The sequence below is a fragment of the Hemiscyllium ocellatum genome, chromosome 6, assembly GCF_020745735.1.
Source record: "Hemiscyllium ocellatum isolate sHemOce1 chromosome 6, sHemOce1.pat.X.cur, whole genome shotgun sequence".
NCBI classification, from domain to species: Eukaryota; Metazoa; Chordata; class Chondrichthyes; order Orectolobiformes; family Hemiscylliidae; genus Hemiscyllium; species Hemiscyllium ocellatum.
This window is the reverse complement of record NC_083406.1, coordinates 7,258,213-7,276,779: the sequence shown is the minus strand read 5'-3', so window position 1 is coordinate 7,276,779 and position 18,567 is coordinate 7,258,213. Positions and strand designations below refer to the sequence as shown.

General features: G+C 40.0%; 1 protein-coding gene across 1 annotated transcript in view; it reads right to left on the bottom strand.

Annotated features, from left to right (window-relative positions):
• Nucleotides 1-18,567, bottom strand: part of cnmd (chondromodulin) — a 69,098-nt gene that overhangs the window by 46,289 nt on the left and 4,242 nt on the right. Inside the window, exons 3-4 of the mRNA XM_060826456.1 lie at nucleotides 8,620-8,760; nucleotides 8,122-8,235 (exon numbers count right to left, since the gene is read on the bottom strand). Coding sequence (XP_060682439.1) covers nucleotides 8,122-8,235; nucleotides 8,620-8,760 — 255 coding nt within the window. The remainder of the gene's footprint in view (nucleotides 1-8,121; nucleotides 8,236-8,619; nucleotides 8,761-18,567) is intronic.

Here is an 18,567-nt window from a genome sequence, read left to right as displayed (position 1 = left end):
GATGGACTGGAAACTTTGTTGTCTTGAGGGATAGAAACACAATCCTTTCCTACTTTGCTGAGCACCATCTCTTCTTGACTTCTGTGTCAGAACTGAACGTTGGACACTGAGATCTGTGAATCTCTACTGCAAGAACATTGGTTGTCATTTACCTAGCATGTTGGTCTGCTTACAGACCACCTTTGATTTACACACCTGACTTTTGCAGCAGCAGTATGCTTTATGACATAAGACACTCATTGTAATTATGAGTTGCGACAAAGGAATTGTGTACCATGACAGATTTCAGAGTAACAATTGTCCTCATATCTGTTATTACACACCTTCATACTAATCCAGCTTTGCAACGTATTGTGTCAGGAAATAAGTGATTCATAGAGATAATTCTGCTTTAAGTAAAACCATGAAAAATAGATTATGTTGTCATTCACTCTTTCCTTGTTAGTGGAACCTTACAAATTAGTTGCTGTGTTTGCCTGTATAACTGTGCCTGCATTTCAAAAATAATTTATCATGTTCCAGCATGTTGTGAGGATATAATAGGCATATTGTAAATACAAGTTCATTTACTCCTTTGCCTTAGCAGAGGTGTGATTGTGTGGTAAGATTACTGTGAGGTACTAACATGCTTAAGGAAACTGTACATGAAAGAAGTCTATTCTTCCTTTCTAAAAGCTCAAAATTTATTTTGCAAAGAACATTTTCAAGCAATTCTTCAATTGACCTAATGTTTTCTGTCTAGTTATTGAAGTCAGAATGTGCCTCAATGACATTCTCACGGTACAGCACTGCAGAATGTGAACATTATAATACAGTACTTGATAGGAGGCTCAGTATCACTGTGCCTTACACATTTTGTCTTCTTAAGCTTAACCTTAATGTGACGGGCTCAAGATATTTGTGATATTGTATGTGAAATTCTGCTCTTTATGATCTTGTACCATTTTGTCCACGAGGCCAGTATAACAGTATAAGAGAAACTGAGCTATAATAGCATCAAACAACTGCTTATTCTCAGGTGCAAACTATGCTAGAACCTTATGTTGAACACTCCTGCCCTGGAACCCCTTTATGAACTGCTGCTGAATGCATTGCTTCCCCAGAGTATTGAGCAATTTGAAGCACAACATAACAAAGTCTGTCTGCCTGCACAAAGTCTTCCCTGAGTTGGTTCTGTGCGAATCTGAATGACTGATTGTGATTGATCTGGAAATTCCAAGGATTGGCAATCCAATTGCCACTCTGCTCCCATTTTCTTTCCCTATTAGGGCAGGGGTCTGCATTTCCAGCCTGGAGTTAAAATTCCATCTCCTTCAGAAATGAGGAATGTACCTGAAATCAAACAGCTCCCTGAAAGCACAGGACAATTACACTCCTTTAGCTAGCAGCCGGAAAGCCATGCTTAAATCTCCATGTCCAGCAGCACTGCTAAATGTTTAGATACTAACCTATTCATAGGAGCTGACAAAGGTAAGTGTGAGGTTATGGGGACATTTGCTTAAGGAATTATGGTGTCAGGTGGATAGACTGCCAGATGGATGGAGTGGTTAAGGATTCTGGTCTTGTGTAAGTTGGTCTTAGGCATTGTGAAAGTGAATTGTCAGGTTGGGTGCCAAGAGAGGGAGGGGAAGATGTCATCTGGGGTTTGTCATGTCCAATAGTGGAGGTGGATAGGTTAGATCCTGAGGTTCAGACTGTTGGCATAGAGTGGCTGTTGGTTTCTGGTGTTGTAAGAAGTGAAATTGAGAAGAGTTCTGGGGAGGTGGAAGGGGTTAGTGGAGTCAGAAGGCTGTCCTTATGACTCAGGCTAGCTGCGTCAATATACCACAGTAACTTAGAGCATGACCAAATGAAATATTTAGCTGAGAAGACTTTCTGCAGCACATGCTTGTTGTGCACAACAATATTATTGTTTTGCCTTGGCTTCTAGATCCATTGAAGGGAGAGTGGAGACCTCATTTTAGAATGGTAAATTTGAGGGTTATGAAAGCTCCATATCAATTAGAGAAAGTTTCTTGCTTTTCTCAGTATTGTATTAACCTCCAAGTTCATGTTTGGATTCTCTACAAGTTAGGTTCTGCCTCTCAACATTAGAAAGGAAGACCTTGACTGATAATACATTTAGGTAAAAACAATGACTGCAGATGCTGGAAACCAGATTCTGGATCAGTGGTGCTGGAAGAGCACAGCAGTTCAGGCAGCATCCAACGAGCAGCGAAATTGACATTTCGGGCAAAAGCCCTTCATCAGGAATAAAGGCAGTGAGCTGGAAGCATGGAGCGATAAGCTAGAGGAGGGTGGGGTGGGGAGAGAGTAGCATATAGTACAATGGGTGAGTGGGGGAGGAGAGGAAGGTGATAGGTCAGGGAGGAGAGGGTGGAGTGGATAGGTGGAAAAGAAAATAAGCAGGTCGGACAAGTCCGGACAAGTCATGGGGAGAGTGCTGAGCTGGAAGTTTCAAACTAGGATGAGGTAGGGGAAGGGGAAATGAGGAAGCTGTTGAAGTCCACATTGATGCCCTGGGGTTGAAGTATTCCGAGGCGGAAGATGAGGCGTTCTTCCTCCAGGCATCTGGTGGTGAGGGAGCGGCGGTGAAGGAGGCCCAGGACCTCCATGTCCTCGGCAGAGTGGGAGGGGGAGTTGAAATGTTGGGCCATGGGGCGGTGTGATTGATTGGCACTTGCTATTCAAATTGTACAGTGGATAACAAACCCATAAATCATATAATTTATCCAGATTTTTTAAAAAGCTGCAATTTGAGGTTTTAGGAAGAAAAATCACTTGAAAAGAACATCTCTGCTTCCACGTGACTCTAAATGAATTTCATACATGGATTTGTTTAACACTGAAGTCACAATTAAATTACACGTATTCAATTTAGACAAGTTACATTTGTCTAAATTGAATTTTGTCTGTATTACTGAAATTTTAAATTAGTTTTGTTAATCTGAACCATACATGTATTTTTTTCAGTTCCAGTTTGTTGGTAGGTTTTGCATGGCTTGTGGATCTTAAATGTTTCCTGCTTAATTTTTTTTATGTATACTTAATCTTATTCTTGTGAACAGTAGACTTCATTTGCACTCAACCAACAAGACCTGATTCCTCTTAATCCTTCATAACTTTAAGTTGAGCTGCATGATCCTCTTTTTTTTTGCAGGTTTAGCTCATTGCAAATATCTTTTCTCAGGTCTGTAACATTTAAAATCATTTTGAACATTCCCTGTGGCATGTGTTGTAGACACTGCAAAGATGGATCATGTCTTCTTTGGTGAACTATTTAAAGGAGCTTGCTGTGAAATTGCATCCCAGGAAGCAGTGAATGTAGATGCGAACACTGTCAACAAACACTTATTATATTTCAAATCCAATAATGTTTCCTGAAATTCTGATAATCACCAAGCTCCATTTTGACAAGAGCAGTGAGGAGAGAAGGTGGAGTGAAGTGAGGGCTGCCGGGAAGGTAAGGGCTTAAATTTATATTTGGGCAGTGGCTAAACCTGAGATACTACATGTGTAGTATCTCCCTCCCACTCCCCCTCCTCTAACTGGAAGAAAAAGATGCTGTAAGGTAAGGCTTTTATTTTTTCTTTATCTTTCTTTTTCATATATTTAAGTGCATTGTTTGGTTTTAGTTAGTTCATATAAAGCTAAGCTTACAATGGCAGGGGACCTCAGACCCGTGGCATGTGCCTCTTGCTTGATGTGGGAGCTCCGGAACGTGTCTGACTTGTTTGACCATATGACGGCTCTGGAGCTGCGGATGGACTCACTGTGGAGCACCCACAATGCTGAGGAGGTCGTGGATAGCACCACAGGTTAGAATTGTTGAGGGAGACAGTGAATGGGTGACCAAAAGACAGAAAAAGAGTAGGAAGGCAGTGCAGGTGTCATCTCTCTTCAAAACAAGTATACCGTTGGGGGAGATGGCTCACCAGGGGAGGGCTGCAGTTGCCAGGTTCATGGCACTGTGGTGGGCACTACTGTTCAGAAGGGCGGGAAAAAGACTCGTAGGGCCATGGTCATAAGGGATTTTATTGTGAGGGGGGCTGATAAGCGGTTCTGTGGCCGAAAATAGGACTCCCGAATAGTACGTTGCCTTCCAGGTGCTCGAGTCAGGGATGTCACCGATCTGCTGCAGAGCATTCTAAAAGGGAAGGGTGAACAGTCAGTTGTCTTGGTGCATACAGGCACCAACAATATAAGTAGAAAACAAAATGAGGTCCTGAAAGAAGAATTCAGGGAGCTGGGAGAGGAGAGAAGTTAAAGAGGAGGACCTCAAAGGTAATGATCTCAGGATTACTACCAGTACCACATGCTAACCAGCGTAGAAATGAAAAAATAGGCAGAACAAACATTTTGCTTGAGAGATAGTGTAGGAGGGAGGGGTTCAGATCTGTTGGACATTGCGACCGGTTCTGGGGAAGGTGGGACTATTACAAAATGGAGTGGAGGAGTAGCAGAAAGCATAAGGGACTGTCAGAGAATACAGGAGGATATAGATAGACTAGAGTTGGGCAGAAAAGTGGCAGATGGCTTCAATCCAGCCAAGTGTGAGGTGATGCATTTAGGCAAGACTAATCCTAAAGTGAATTATATAATGAACGGAAAAGCCTTGGTAAAAGTTGATGGTCAGAGAGATCTGGGAGTGCAGGTCAATTGTACCCTGAAGGTTTCTGCACCGGTGGATAGAATGGTCAAGAAGGCATATAGTATGCTTGCCTTCATTGGACAGGGTATTGAGTATAAGAGCTGGCAAGTCATGTTAAAATTGTACAAGACATTGGTTTGGTCACATTTAAAATACTGTGTACAGATCTGATCGCCGCACTTCCAAAAGGATTTGGATGCTTTGGAGAGGGTGCAGAGAAGGTTTATGAGGATGTTGTCTGGTATGGAAGGTGCTAGCTATGAAGAAAGGTCGAGTAGGTTAGGTTTATTTTCATTAGAAAAAGGAGATTGAGGGGGGACCTGATTGAGGTTTACAAAATTATGAAAAGGTATAGACAGGGTGGATAGAGACAAGCTTTTTCCCAGGGTGAAGGATTCAATAACGAGAGATCACACTTTCAAGGTGAGAGGTGGAAAGTTTAAGGGGGATACACGTGGCAAGTACTTCACACAGAGGGTGGTGGGTGTTTGGAATGCATTTCCAGCAGAGGTGGTAGAGGCAAGCATTTAAGATGTGACTGGACAGATGCATGAGTAGGTAGGGAGCAGAGGGATACAGATGCTTAGGGACTGACCAACAGGTTTAAACAGTAGATTTGGATCGGCTCAGGCTTGGAGGGTCGAAGAGCCTGTTCCTGGGCTGTAAATTGTAACATTTTAAAATTATTTCACCATGTCAATTCCACCTGGCTGTTTGCTGTACTTTACTCCAGGTGTAAATCACATGTGGACTATTACATAACATAATCTAATAGCTGAGAAAGCTTTCCAGACAACAGAAATCATGGTCCTGTTTTAACATCAGTAGAAAGAGAGGCATCAAGCTCAATATTGGCGAATCGTTTCCTCAATGCTCAAACATTGTACTAGAGGGGGAAACAGTATCCTGCTAGAACTTTTACAGATGTCTTCTGAGCACTCACTTCAATTAAGTATATCTTCTTGACTGATTTACAGATAGCTCCTGAATGAAAGACAGCTCCTCATCCATCATTGAATTAATTTTTGTTCTTGAAATTTACAGGAATTCCCAATTATACCTAAATGTCCATTTCGCTAATGCAGGCACTGCAATGCACCTTCTAATAAGAAGTCTAAGAGCCTTGCAGTTAGAAATGTGTCAGTATTACTCAATATATAACCCTACTGAATCATAATACAAGGATATAGTAATATCAAGCTCTTGAACTGGCTTTTGCACATCCCCTCAAAAGGTTTCTCCAGCTTTTCCCGGATATGGCCCATGGAATTCTAACCAAAAGGAGGCTTTAAGCACAGGGCCATATTTCCAAAAGTTCTGCGTGTGTTCTAGGCTGACTTAATTTTCCACAAAAGCTGTACTACTGGATATTTTTTAAGTAAACTGATCAGTCTTAGTGGAACATTGTATTTGACCTGGAATCAAATCTTAATGAGAATCAGAGAATTTTTCAAAACACTACTAACATAGGAATTGGCAAATCAAAAACTATCCATTAGGTAGGAAGACTTATCTTCAACTCCCTGTTTGTGCAACAAAACTGATGAGGGATGTGTTTGCTCAAACATTATGAAAACCAACTTTCTCAGTTCCATACTCCGCTACTTTTATGTCAGCATCTCCATCTTGCACTACCTGTGACTTTGAAACAGTCATTTCAATTTGCCCTTGACTAGTGGCTGTATTACATCTTCAGTGATCAGTGTACTAATGTATCATACAGTCATCATTATTAGTTTGAGTGCCTCAATTTCATTTGAGGCTGTATAAAATAGCACTTGCATTTGCTGTGACAGTGCATGTGGTGCATGTCCTTGGACTTCAGACAACCCAGGTTAATCTGCACAAAGAGAGAAGATCCATATTAACAATGATCCATATTAACTACCTTTTCAGTACCATTGCAGGACAGCTAATATATGAGGTGAACAAATGCTGAGCTGCTTTTAATATGAACTCAGCATTGATATCATTGGCTAATCATTAAAATCATAAAATGAGGTGCATTATTGAAGGGTAAGAAAAAAAGACCCTTACCATACGTGTTGCGGAAGCCCACATCCTCAGCCTTTTATACATCTATTAATTCAAGGCAGTAGATATTTGACACATTCATCTCTATTTCTAATGGCATTTTTAAACTGCCAGGAGTCCCTTCTGTCGCTGTTCTTGTCTGGTGGGCTAAATGCAATTCAATTTACTTTATGTCCTTTGTTGTGAAAGTCACTTCTTCACTAGCAGCCACATTCATCCTATTTCTCGAAGATCAACATAAATTCTTTCTGATGCCTTTGATACATGGGCTGAGTGTGTGGGGTCATAGACCAACAGGGACATCCTCTTGGCCACTGGCACCATCACAATTAGAGCTTTGACCCCTTCTGTGATTGTGGTAACAGTTTGAAGCAACTTCTCTCTGGTGAATTAAAAAGGGGTTAGACACCAGTTTTATGCTGTACAAAGGTACTAAAGCTGATTATTCTTGTTGTATATTAATAGAGCAAACTAGAATACTACCTGTGTTAAGTTATAATGCTGCATATAGACTTGGATCAGCTTCTAAACAGCATTTGCAACCACAAGTCAGGAACTCTTTAAACCTTGTCAGGTTTTTAAAAAGCACGTTAAATTTTTCATTAAAAATTGTAATTGAACATAGTCCTTCAAATTCCATTTTTGTCCAAAGAACTTAACTGTCAAATATTACGTGTATGGTCAAAAATTAAAGTCTAATTAAATACTACATGCAAGATTAAAACATGTCTGCAGTTCTCAATTTATCTTGATACATATTATTTAAAGGGACTGTTTGCCTCATCTGAACCTAATTTGCACATCAGTAATTTTACTAATTACCCCAGGTGGACTAGGCCCACTGATAATAAACAGGAACGAAAGTATAATATATCATAGCTATTCAGGTAAAATAGACTTAGCTCAGAGCTGGCATATGCAAATAATATAATAACGGGTAAGACAAATATTAAAGACTTCCAAGTTGAATTTGCTCCCTGCTTTCAGTAATTATGTGCTATTTTATCTGGCTGATGAAGCCATTCATTTAAGTTGTGCAATACATCTTCTACATTTTATACCTGCACACAGATCTTGTTTTTTCATTTCCCTGCTTTCCCACTGGGACGGTAGGTGAGTAGACTTCAGATGGTTTTTCTCAGCTGTCCAACTGTATGAATTTCACAGTATCTGGGCAACTAGGCCAGATTCTCTTCTGAATCAGAATGTCATACTCAAGGGGGAAAAAAAATCTGCCCTGCAGCAAACTGCATCTTGATTGACAAGGCAATGAGGTCTTGAATGAGAACCTGCAAATTATGCATCAGTTCGAATGAAAGATTCTACAAGCGCTAACTCGAAATGGCATCAAAATGCTTGCTTTCTCCATTTAAAGATTATGTTACCTGGGTGTTAGTCTTCTAAAACCATAAACATTAAAATCACATAACACCTACAAGCTCAAGTGCAATTGCTTCAGTTTTCATGTTCTCAATATCAGGCAGGTGTGCTTTAGCTTGGGCTTTGATGTAACACTTCCCTCCTCCAGCAAAGTGAATTCCTGTAATTCCCTGTAACACAGCAATGAGTGACAATTAAACAGCTTGCAAGCACATCCACACTTCCTATCAAGTTCCACTGAAACATGGTACAAAACAAAACAAAAATTACATTCACACATTGTTAATTTTGTTCTCAAGTCATTAACTAAGTAACCAGAGTTCAGTGACCCCTCAGTTGGAAGGTTACAAGTCCAAGCACCTGATCAGTGCATTGTCTTGGACACTGATCTTATAGCGAATAATTTCTAATGAGGCCTATTGTTACAAATTGTTTAAATCAAAAGCAAATAAAATGTAATTCATGATGCTTAATGTACCAGATTATTATGACAATATACTTGTGCCAAAAAGAAAAAAGGGTTCTCAAGATTGAAGACACAGTATTTGACTTACAGTCTGAAAATCATGAATCTCCACTGCCTCTTCACTGCCACTTCCAGTCCTGAATGTTTCAAGGTTGTTCTCAGTGTCAATTTCCAGAGATCCATCTTTAACCTTTCCATTGACGCTCATGCTATAATGCATATTGTATATCTGTAAACCAACATTATTACTATGAGGAAATGGTTAAATACAAAGTGCAGAACATTCTGTACAATGCTGCCAAATTTGAAAAGAAAAAAGAGAAAGAGGGACATTTGTTTTTAGTTGAGAAAGCACAAACGGGAGTCAGATGGGACTGACTTCGGCCTAACAGAGATGGACTTCTGCTGCCCCCAAAAAGCACTGGGATTCCCTGGCACTCTCATGGATCAAGGAGGATGCAGATAATAAAGCACTTTAAAACCATTCATTGGGGCTTTCAGGAAATTGCCTAATTTCCCATTTGGCCAATTTGGTTCCAGTCACCGCTGCAGTGTGCTGTCTGATTTCGCTGTATATATTTCAGTCAGGCATTAAGCCAAATCCAAGTGCTAAAGAAGAAAATCTCCATAATTTACTGAGTGAAACTTGCTCTCAGACTTCTCCCAAAAGGCTTTTAAACCAGCTACTATGCAACATTCGGCAGATACTCATACAGACAGCTCCTTTATAGTCTTTGTCATTAATGCCATAAGAAAGCTACAATCCATTGCACAGCTCCTGTTTGGTTGCAGTCAAAAATCAAACATCATCAGTGTGGGCAAATGGTATACACAAACCCAAGTCAGTTGGTTTTCTTTAGTAAATAAATAGAATTGGAACTTGCTAAACTAATTAAGGAGGATTAAAATTATGAAGTATCTTTCAATGCAATGTGGGTAAAGGTGAGCCACTGAACTGTTACCTTAATAAAGAGAAAGGTATACTTTGTGGTCAATGCATTAAATGAAGGTATCATTCATTAGGTTGCTAGGTTAGCATACTCGAATTGTTTTTACCACTTGTTAAGCTGTTGACTAAATAACCTCGGGTTAACATAACAGCAATGTTGATGGACCAAACATTAAAAGTAATTAATTCATTTTTCTGTGCGGTATATTGTCCAATGGTTTTGATTCTTTGCAGTTCATCTGAGGCCATCATATGTCCAAATGGCTTTTTGAGAATTGAGTAGTTTCTCAGATAAATTGTAGATGTTGGCAAGGCTGCCCACTTCCATTTATCTAAACACAGCCAACCAGGAAGGTCTATTCACACTGAAGTGAAAGTGGGAGGGAGGATGTCAGGGATAATGCAATGTCCTTGAAAAAGCATTTCTTCTACTTGAGAGCACTAACATGATGTCTTCATAGAAGAAAGAGTCACATAAACCAGATCAGATTGTTGCGCATTCAGAAATTGAAGTGAATTACATCAGTTAACAGAAGTCAATCATTTCTCACATCAAAAAGGTTAATGCTGAACACGGTTTCAGATTCACCACTGTTCTCAATACCATTATCCAGATTAAGTAATCAGCACCGGGCTCCATTTATGTTTCAACACATTAAATTAAAGATGTTAGTTTTACCACTGTAGTCGTAAAAATCCTTTGAAAGGAATTGAGAACATTTAGTGTGGCATTCATCCAATTCATTGTGAGAGCAAGGCCATTCACCTTCAGCTTGTTTCATACATTCAGATTGATCCTAATGTCACCGGACCATCCAATTGTTCTTTGAATGGTGCAAGCAGTAAGCCTTGACTCTTATCTGGAAGTTTATACCATGTTAATCATTTATTGGAGACAGATTTTGACTTTGTCCAATAATGTAAAATAATACATGCAAACTTGCAACTCCTTCTTCATCTGTTTCAACTTTTATTTCCATGCATTAATATTTGCTGATTCCTCATCACAAAGTGGAAGCAAACTTTTTTGTATCCTGAAAAAACTTCTTGAGTTCAGTCTTAAAACTTAATATGAAGTATTTTCTATAATTTTCTCCTTGAATTAATGTTTTGGCTTCACTTTTTCCAATACAGTTAACAATCTTATTTCCCTCAGTAACATCACCTCTCAGGTAATATTTATTTTTTAATGATAAGCTCAACATTCTTCAATTATTGCTCAGAACCCAGCCCCTTACTCTGGGAATCAACCTTATGCTGTATTACCTCCAGCACCGAACATATTTTCCTTTCTTGGTGATAAGAACTAAATACTGTAATCAATATGCAGCCTGACAAAAGCAGTATTAAAACTTGACCATTATTTTACCCAATTGATGACCATTTAGCTATGTAGTTCAATGTCTTATTAGCTTTTGATTACCGTACTGAATTAAATAAGAGTACCCAAATCTTTTTCAACTTAATTCTTAACCATTTTATCACCACTTGTGAGTAAGTTTAGCTATATTTTCCTTCCTGTACAGACACTTATTTTGCTTGCATCAAATTTTATCTTATTTGAGCTGTCTATTCACAGTACATTGTCTAATTCATCTCAACTTCTGAATGCCTCTCCCCACCTGTACTGTTTTAAACATCTGGCAACTTTACATAAGTTTCTGATTCAGGTACTCTATAAAAAATGACAATTCTCATCACCAACTTTGAATACCATCAGCCCACTCCCCACGCCAATTCAGTTCAACATAACTACTGTATTCATTAATTTAACCTGTTCCATATCCATACTCTAAAATTGTGCATACCTTTGAATTCAACTATTAGAATCACATTTTGAAGGTCACAGTGCACCATTCATTGAACCTACTTCATATCTATTCAAGTAGGCATTCTCAAAGAAGTTAGAGAGATCCATCAGACTGAATTTTCACTTCTGAATTCACACTAGCTACAGTTATATAACTAATTGTGTACAGATGATACTCAAGTAACATGGTGAACAGCTCCACTATGTAAGAAAAAATTGAAGACAAATGTGTGGTTGCCTGTAAATATTTGATGCCCAATTTGAACATGGTAACATTAACTTACTTCCAATTTTCTTATGCATTCACCGTCCAGTCACTCTCTCCACGATTATTAATCTTCAAAATCTCTTCTCTAGCTTCTTTACCTATTCTGTGTGAAACACAATCTACCCAAGTTATGAATGGAATTTTATAGGGGCCTGAACAGCATGGGTTATGGAGATATGTGTGGCAGAACTGGGTGACAAATGAGGCAAGGCCTATTTCAATGTCAAGATTGTTTTGTTCCATCTTTTATGGTTACTCCAAGCAACCAGATTCTTCCTAGTAAGTAGCAAGATGCCAACTGACAGGGACTAACACTTGTTCAAGTTGTAAGTTTGCACGCCGAGCTGAAAGGTTTGTTTTCAGACATATCGTCACCATACTAGGTAACATCATCAGTGAGCCTCCGGTGAAGCACTGGTGTTCTGTCCTGCTTTCTATTTGTGTGTCTTGGTCTGTTAAGGTGGATGCTATCATTTCCAGTTCTTTTTCTCGGAGGTTGGTAAATGGGGTCCAAAGCAATGTGTTTATTGATGGAGTTCCAGTTTGAATGCCAGGCTTCTAAGAATTCCTGTTTGTGTCTCTGTTTAGCCTGTCCTAGAATGGATGTGTTGTCCCAGTCAAAGTACGTAAGGATACTAGTATTAGTGGTTCATGTCTTTTGGTGGCTAGTTGGTATTAGTGTATTCTGCTGGCTAGTTTTCTGCCTGTCTGTCCAATGTAATGTTTATTATAGTCCTTGAAGGGTATTTTGTAAATGACATTCAATTAGCTGGCTGTTGGTATAAATTTCATAAGAGGAAGAGAATGACAACTGACACCCCTTCCTGGAATGAACAATTAATGGAGAACTGCAGACCAGCGCCTACAGGAATACAACACACATAGATCTGATACTTAACTAGAGAAGCAATCATGCAAACACCCACAAACAGAGCTGCATCAGAACATTATTTAAAATGGGCCACAACACACTGCAACACCCAGGAACTATAAGCAGCAGAAGAAAAATACTATACAGTGTACTCAGGAACCATGGTCCCCGATAAATACAGCCCATCGACTCTTAAACAACAAACTGAAACAAGTAGATACAACACATCGAGAAAGCCTAACCACAGTATCATACATCTCGGAGACGACTCTGACCCCTTGGCATCATGTTAACCCATGAAAGAGCTACTGATGAACCTAAAAGAACCCGATAGCAACAACCAGCAAAACAAATGTCATTTACAAAGTATCACGTGAGGACTGTAGCAAACACTATATCGGACTGACAGATAGGAAGCTAGCCACTGGGATACACGAACACCAAATAGCCACAAAAGACATGACCCACTATCACTCGTATCCTTACATACAGACAAAGAAGGACACCACTTTGACTGGGACAACACATCCATTCTAGGACAGGCTAAACAGAGACACAAATAGGAATTCCTGGAAGCCTGGCATTCAAACTGGAACTCCACCAATAAACACATCAATTTGGACCCCACTTACCAACCTCTCTGAGAAAGAGAACCGCAAATGATATCATTCACCTTAACAGACCAAGACACATGAATAGAAAGCAGGACAGAACACCAGTGCTTCACTGGGCGCTCACTGATGATGTTACCTAGCATCATGATGAAACATCTGAGAACAACCTTCCAGCTCAGCGAGCAAACTTACAACCTGAACCCCAACTTGGGCTACAAATCTTCTCAAAAATCGCAAACTAATACTTGTTAAGTACCTTGTTAATGACCACTCGCTTCATTAATATATATGCTCCCATCTTATCAAGCTAACCAAATGAGCTAGATATGGGGAAACCCCAATATGGAAGTCAGAGTAGGTACCCAAGAGATTCATCTCAAAGCTTGTGTGAATTACCTCAGTGCTGGAAACCAGACACCAACATCTCAGGGATGCTCCATGGACACTGGATAGATGCATCCCATTGCCATGGACATTGGCATCCAATATGTACAAGCTTCTAATAACCCTCATGATATATCTTTGATCTAATTATTGGATGCCTCTGCGCTTCAATGCTGCATGGGCAACGATGATTACTGTATTGCAGCAGGGAAACTGTGGAATTAGTTACAATGTACACAGGACTGAGACCAGGCTGCATCTTCATGCTGTCCACTTGTTTTCATACTGCTGACCTGTGTGATGATGATGCTTCTTTAACAAGGTTATGTTGTCCTTGGCTTTTTCTTCCAAGAGGTTGTAAAAGACACAGACTCCAAAAAGTCTACATTTGAAGGGTTTTAGGGCCAGTTCAATTATAGCTAACAGATACTGCCTCAGGTAAAAGGCTTTTAAGGTTTTAAAAAAAAAACTCTTGTGCAGTGAAAGGGGGGTGGCCAGTCCTGCCAGCTCAGCTTTTCCCTGATTTGGTTTAATTTGGCTTTGGCAGTCTGTTGTGTAGCTGCTGGACCCAAGAGAAGCAAGTCCAGGCTGACCCTCTCTCTCTCTCTGGTTTCTCTCCAGTAAGACCCTGTGTTTGATTTTACCTTTTGTGCCAAGGGGTGTTTATGGGGATTGTTGCAAGTATTGGGAACAACATCATTTGGTTGGTATGACCTGCTGGGTTTTCAGATTGGAATACAGAATAACTTAACCTTTCTCTTTTGTTTGCGTTTCATTTGGTAATCTTGTAAATAATGCGTTTTGTTTAAAACTAAGTGGTTGGACCTGCTGCATCTCTCCTGGAATATCCACTTCACACCTGCTTAAAACAACCAGCAAAGCTAGGGTCTGGGCTACCTTGCTGAAAGGTTTTGAGGGGGTCTGGCCGAGTCCGTAACACCTAGAATGTATCCCTCCCTGCAGATCCCTTTTTGTGCTTTGCTCCTTCAGCTATTGATATCAAGCTGATATTACTGCTGTCTTGCCATGTTGTTAAGTGCAGACACAAAGTCAGGAAGCTTGTCATTATTGTTGGCAGGAGTCAGTCAAGTCAAGGAGGATAGCCTTTGCTCAGGAGTTCGGTAATCTGATCCTAGTGCAGGCCCTGCTTAGGCTGGGCAGAGTCAGGATCCTCTTCTCATAACGGGTGTGGAACCAAATGGTGGGCAGCCAACCATCGGTCTGGACCCTTTCTGCCCTACAGTGTGCAGTTTACCTTCTGAAATATGAGAGAGAAGAGTGTTCAAGGGAGATGAAAGTGGGTGACACAGCTGTTACTTTTAATGCGGGTGGGTTGGTGGCCTGAGAGAGAGAGAGAGAAGTCACAGAGGACATGCATGCAAGGTTAGTTGGAAACTGGGGGAGGTGGCAGTGAGTGGGGGAAGATGTTGCAGATGGAAGTGAGAGTAGTACAGTATGAGCTTTGATGGGAGGTAGGTACTGTAGCAGAGATAGAAGGAGCCTGAGGCACCGTAAAGAATGTGCTGGAACGTATTGTGGCAGATGGTGGAGTGGAGACCATTGACCTTCGCCATACAGTGTTGGGCATTCTTCCAGGCAGCAGAGGGCGCACTGACTGGATGGCAACCTCAGACCAAGCTGGCATGGTTTGGTGTTGTGGCTTCCACTGCTGGTCCGGAGGGAGGAAGTCCTTCATTGGCATGTGTCCAGCAGGTCTGTGCCAAACAGCAGGATGCCAAAATCCATGTACCCCTAACCATCCCTACCCTGTATTTGCCATGTCTCAAACAAATGTCAGCAACTCTTCAGGGCAGGTCCAGACTGAGTGCTTATTTGGGTGAGAAGGAGGACTTTAACAAAAAAGCTGGCATGAACTCAAGAGATGTGAGCCAATCCCAGGATATACATAGAATGGGGAGTTCTTCTGGGAACAGCAGGCAGCAGTATGGAGTGAAAATCAGCTGAGACACATCATAGGGGGATGTGATAGGTAATTAACAAGACAGGTTGGGTATGATAGGGCAAGAGGGCTCACTGGGTCTTGTAGTGACACATTTTCCAAGAGACTCGACAACTCTGATTAAGACAAAAAAAGGTCTGATTCAGCCGTAGGCATTTGCTTTAAACCCAATTAACTGGATTCCCATTTTATTTGTAACACAGTCTGATTTTACTTAGGATATATTGGTTTGGGGAGCACACGTTCTTCATGATTCGCTTTGTGAATATTTAGAGAAAGTAGCCATTTGGAACATTTAATACTTCATACTCAGGAGGAGTTTGAGGCACACTGCATCTTTTTGTGATTTTCATGCCCTGCTGTCATGATGCAGAAATATACATTTGAAAATTCTTCTGCTTAGCTCCAGCTAAGACACCCATCATCATTCTCCACCCCAAACACTTGTTTTTTCCTAATCACCTTCATTGCAATTTGTGTAACCATCCTCAGGAAACCCTTCTTTCTCCCTCTGGCAGTTGTACTTATCAATTTCCCTCTTACTCATTTTTAACTTGTTGCTGATAATGAGAGGGACATATTGGTTATTTCAGTTGGGGATGTATTTATCCTGCATGGTCAATTATGTTGACGTTGAAATAAATTCCCTCCAACTAAGGTGAAAGAGAAAAGAGTAACACACAGGCTGTAACCAGCCAGTGAAATAACAATCCCCTAATGAGAACGGAGTTACACCTGAAACACATTGTGTGCACCAGGAGTTTAGAAATCAGTCCTCACTAAAGGGATACCAGTTAACAAACTGGCTAAATAATTCAGCCAGATCAGGAATCAGGTTTATTTCCCCCTCCCCCCAAAAAAGCAGAAACCAACACCCTGACTGTGGCCTAGCCAGCACAGAGCCAGTCCCCTAAATTGAGAAGACTATGAACCTCCTGGTCATATCTAAAATCACCCAGGATGCCCTGATCGGCCCAGGTTAACAACCCTAATACAAGGTCTCATTGTCAGTAAGATCCAACTGGTTCCAATCACATTATACTTGTGTTTAGCTTTTATTTAAATTGGAGCATAATTATTCAAACAAGAGGTAAATCGGAGGCTAGAACCCTAAATTAATAAAATGAATTTGCAAGGGTTCAAGATGTGAACTGAATTATTTCACACGAGGTAATTGGCACTAAGTTGCAAAATGCAATTTAAGCAAGAGCAACCTAGATCAAGTTATCATAGTCAGAAATTATAGGTATTAGAAATAATTCAAAAATTTTGTTCATTAGTACTCTTGCTGAAGGCATTGTTACCAAATTAAAATTCTAGTTCAGGTTAACAGCAATAGCTTATTGTGATCAAAAACATCGTAATTGTGCTTATGTGAGTACAGAAAAGATTTGACACTGAACCACATGTTAGGCAGATGACAAAGAAGTAGACTTTAAGATTTTATAAAAAAACCAGATTAGTTTGGGATTATGTTTAGCATGGACTGGTTGGACCAAAGGGTCTGTTTCCATGCTGTATGACTCTATAAAGAGGTTACAAGTGAACATTGCGTGTGTTTGTATAGACATAAAGAACTGGGAACAAATCCCTACAAAGGACACTGAAATGTTAGATCCAATAAAGAATTGCTCCGATAATTTTTAATGTTCCAAAATCCCTTATTACCATCTGTATGAAGAATGACGTAAAGTAAGCTGGTTTTGAGAATTAAGATTTGCATCAAAGTCTGCAATTATTGCCTTCCTTATTTGTCACTAGATTTCAGTGGCCTTCTTTTGGAAGGCAGGGCACAAATGATTAGTTATGTTAGGATGAATACTCAGGCATATATAGGCCACAGTAAGATGGTAGGTTTTGTTTTTAAAGGGTATTAGTGAAGCAGTTGTGTTTTTACAATTGTATCATAGTCAGTTTATCAATTCCACGTTTTAATTTTAGATTTTTTTAAAGGGATTTAAACTTTCAAATTGCCACTGAAAGAATAAAACAATTTCATGAAGATATGAGCAGGTCATGAGATTGGAAAGGACATTTAAGAAACAGTAAAGGACGACCATATTAATGAAAAGAGCCATTCAAGCAGGAGGAAAAGCCAGCTGGAAAGGAAAATGAGAAGCAAACATTGGTTCTCTGGAGAATAATCTGATGAATTACTGATGAAAGAAAAATTAGGGAAACAGGGGATAACGTGAACAGACATTTTGTATCTGTGGAGGATACAAATAACACAAATTGTTGTGTAGCAAGAAAAGAATTGAGGGAGGAACTTTAAATAATGACAATCGTCAGTGAAAGGAGAGTCAGCAAGTTATTAGAACAAAACGCTGATAAGCCTCCAAGTCTTCACCTTGTAGTGCTAAAAGAAATGGCTTTTAATGTAATGATTCATTAGATTCAAAATTTCCAGAATTCTTAGATTCTGGAAAGGTTCCATCGGATTGTAAATTAGTAAATTTAGCTCCTCCAGTCAGGAAAAGGAGAAATGCAGAAAGTAGGAAACTACAGACCAGATAGTTTAACATCTGCCATAAGGAAAATGCTGGGGTCTATTATTGAGGAGGATATTGTGAGGCATTGAAAAATCTCAATAGGCTTAAGTGAAGTTAAAATGGGAGTCATGTTTGACTAATTCATTAAGACTCCTTGTGGAATTAACAAGAAATTTGGGTAAGAAGGAACCTGTGGGCATTGCATATTTTGATTTCCAGCAGTTGTTAAATGGCTGTAGGAGCTGTCAGCCAATCTTATAAAGAGCAATTCTCTGGTTCCAGCAGATCCACCCAGAGAAGGGACCATTGCAGCTCGACATTTAAGAATTTAATTCAGCACAAGTCATGTTCAGAAGCTTCAATCTTCAGGGTGGACAAGACACAGAAGTGAGTCATAAGGCTGATTGCTCTTCCCATTAGAGATTAAAATAATTTCTCACCTGAACCCAGAACCCCTGCCACATTGCGGATAAAATTGCAATGAAGGTGGGGAGAGGGAGCTAAGCAATAGGAAGAGCGCCATATCAGGGTGCCCGATTTTACAGCCCTGCCCTATCCTGCCCATTAGATTTCTTGGCATTCCTAGTCTTGGATGAGGGTGAAATCCTGTCACAAGAATTGCATTATTAAAATTATTGAAGTTAGAGAAGATGAATGGATAATTATTAGTTCAATCAATCTAGAAATA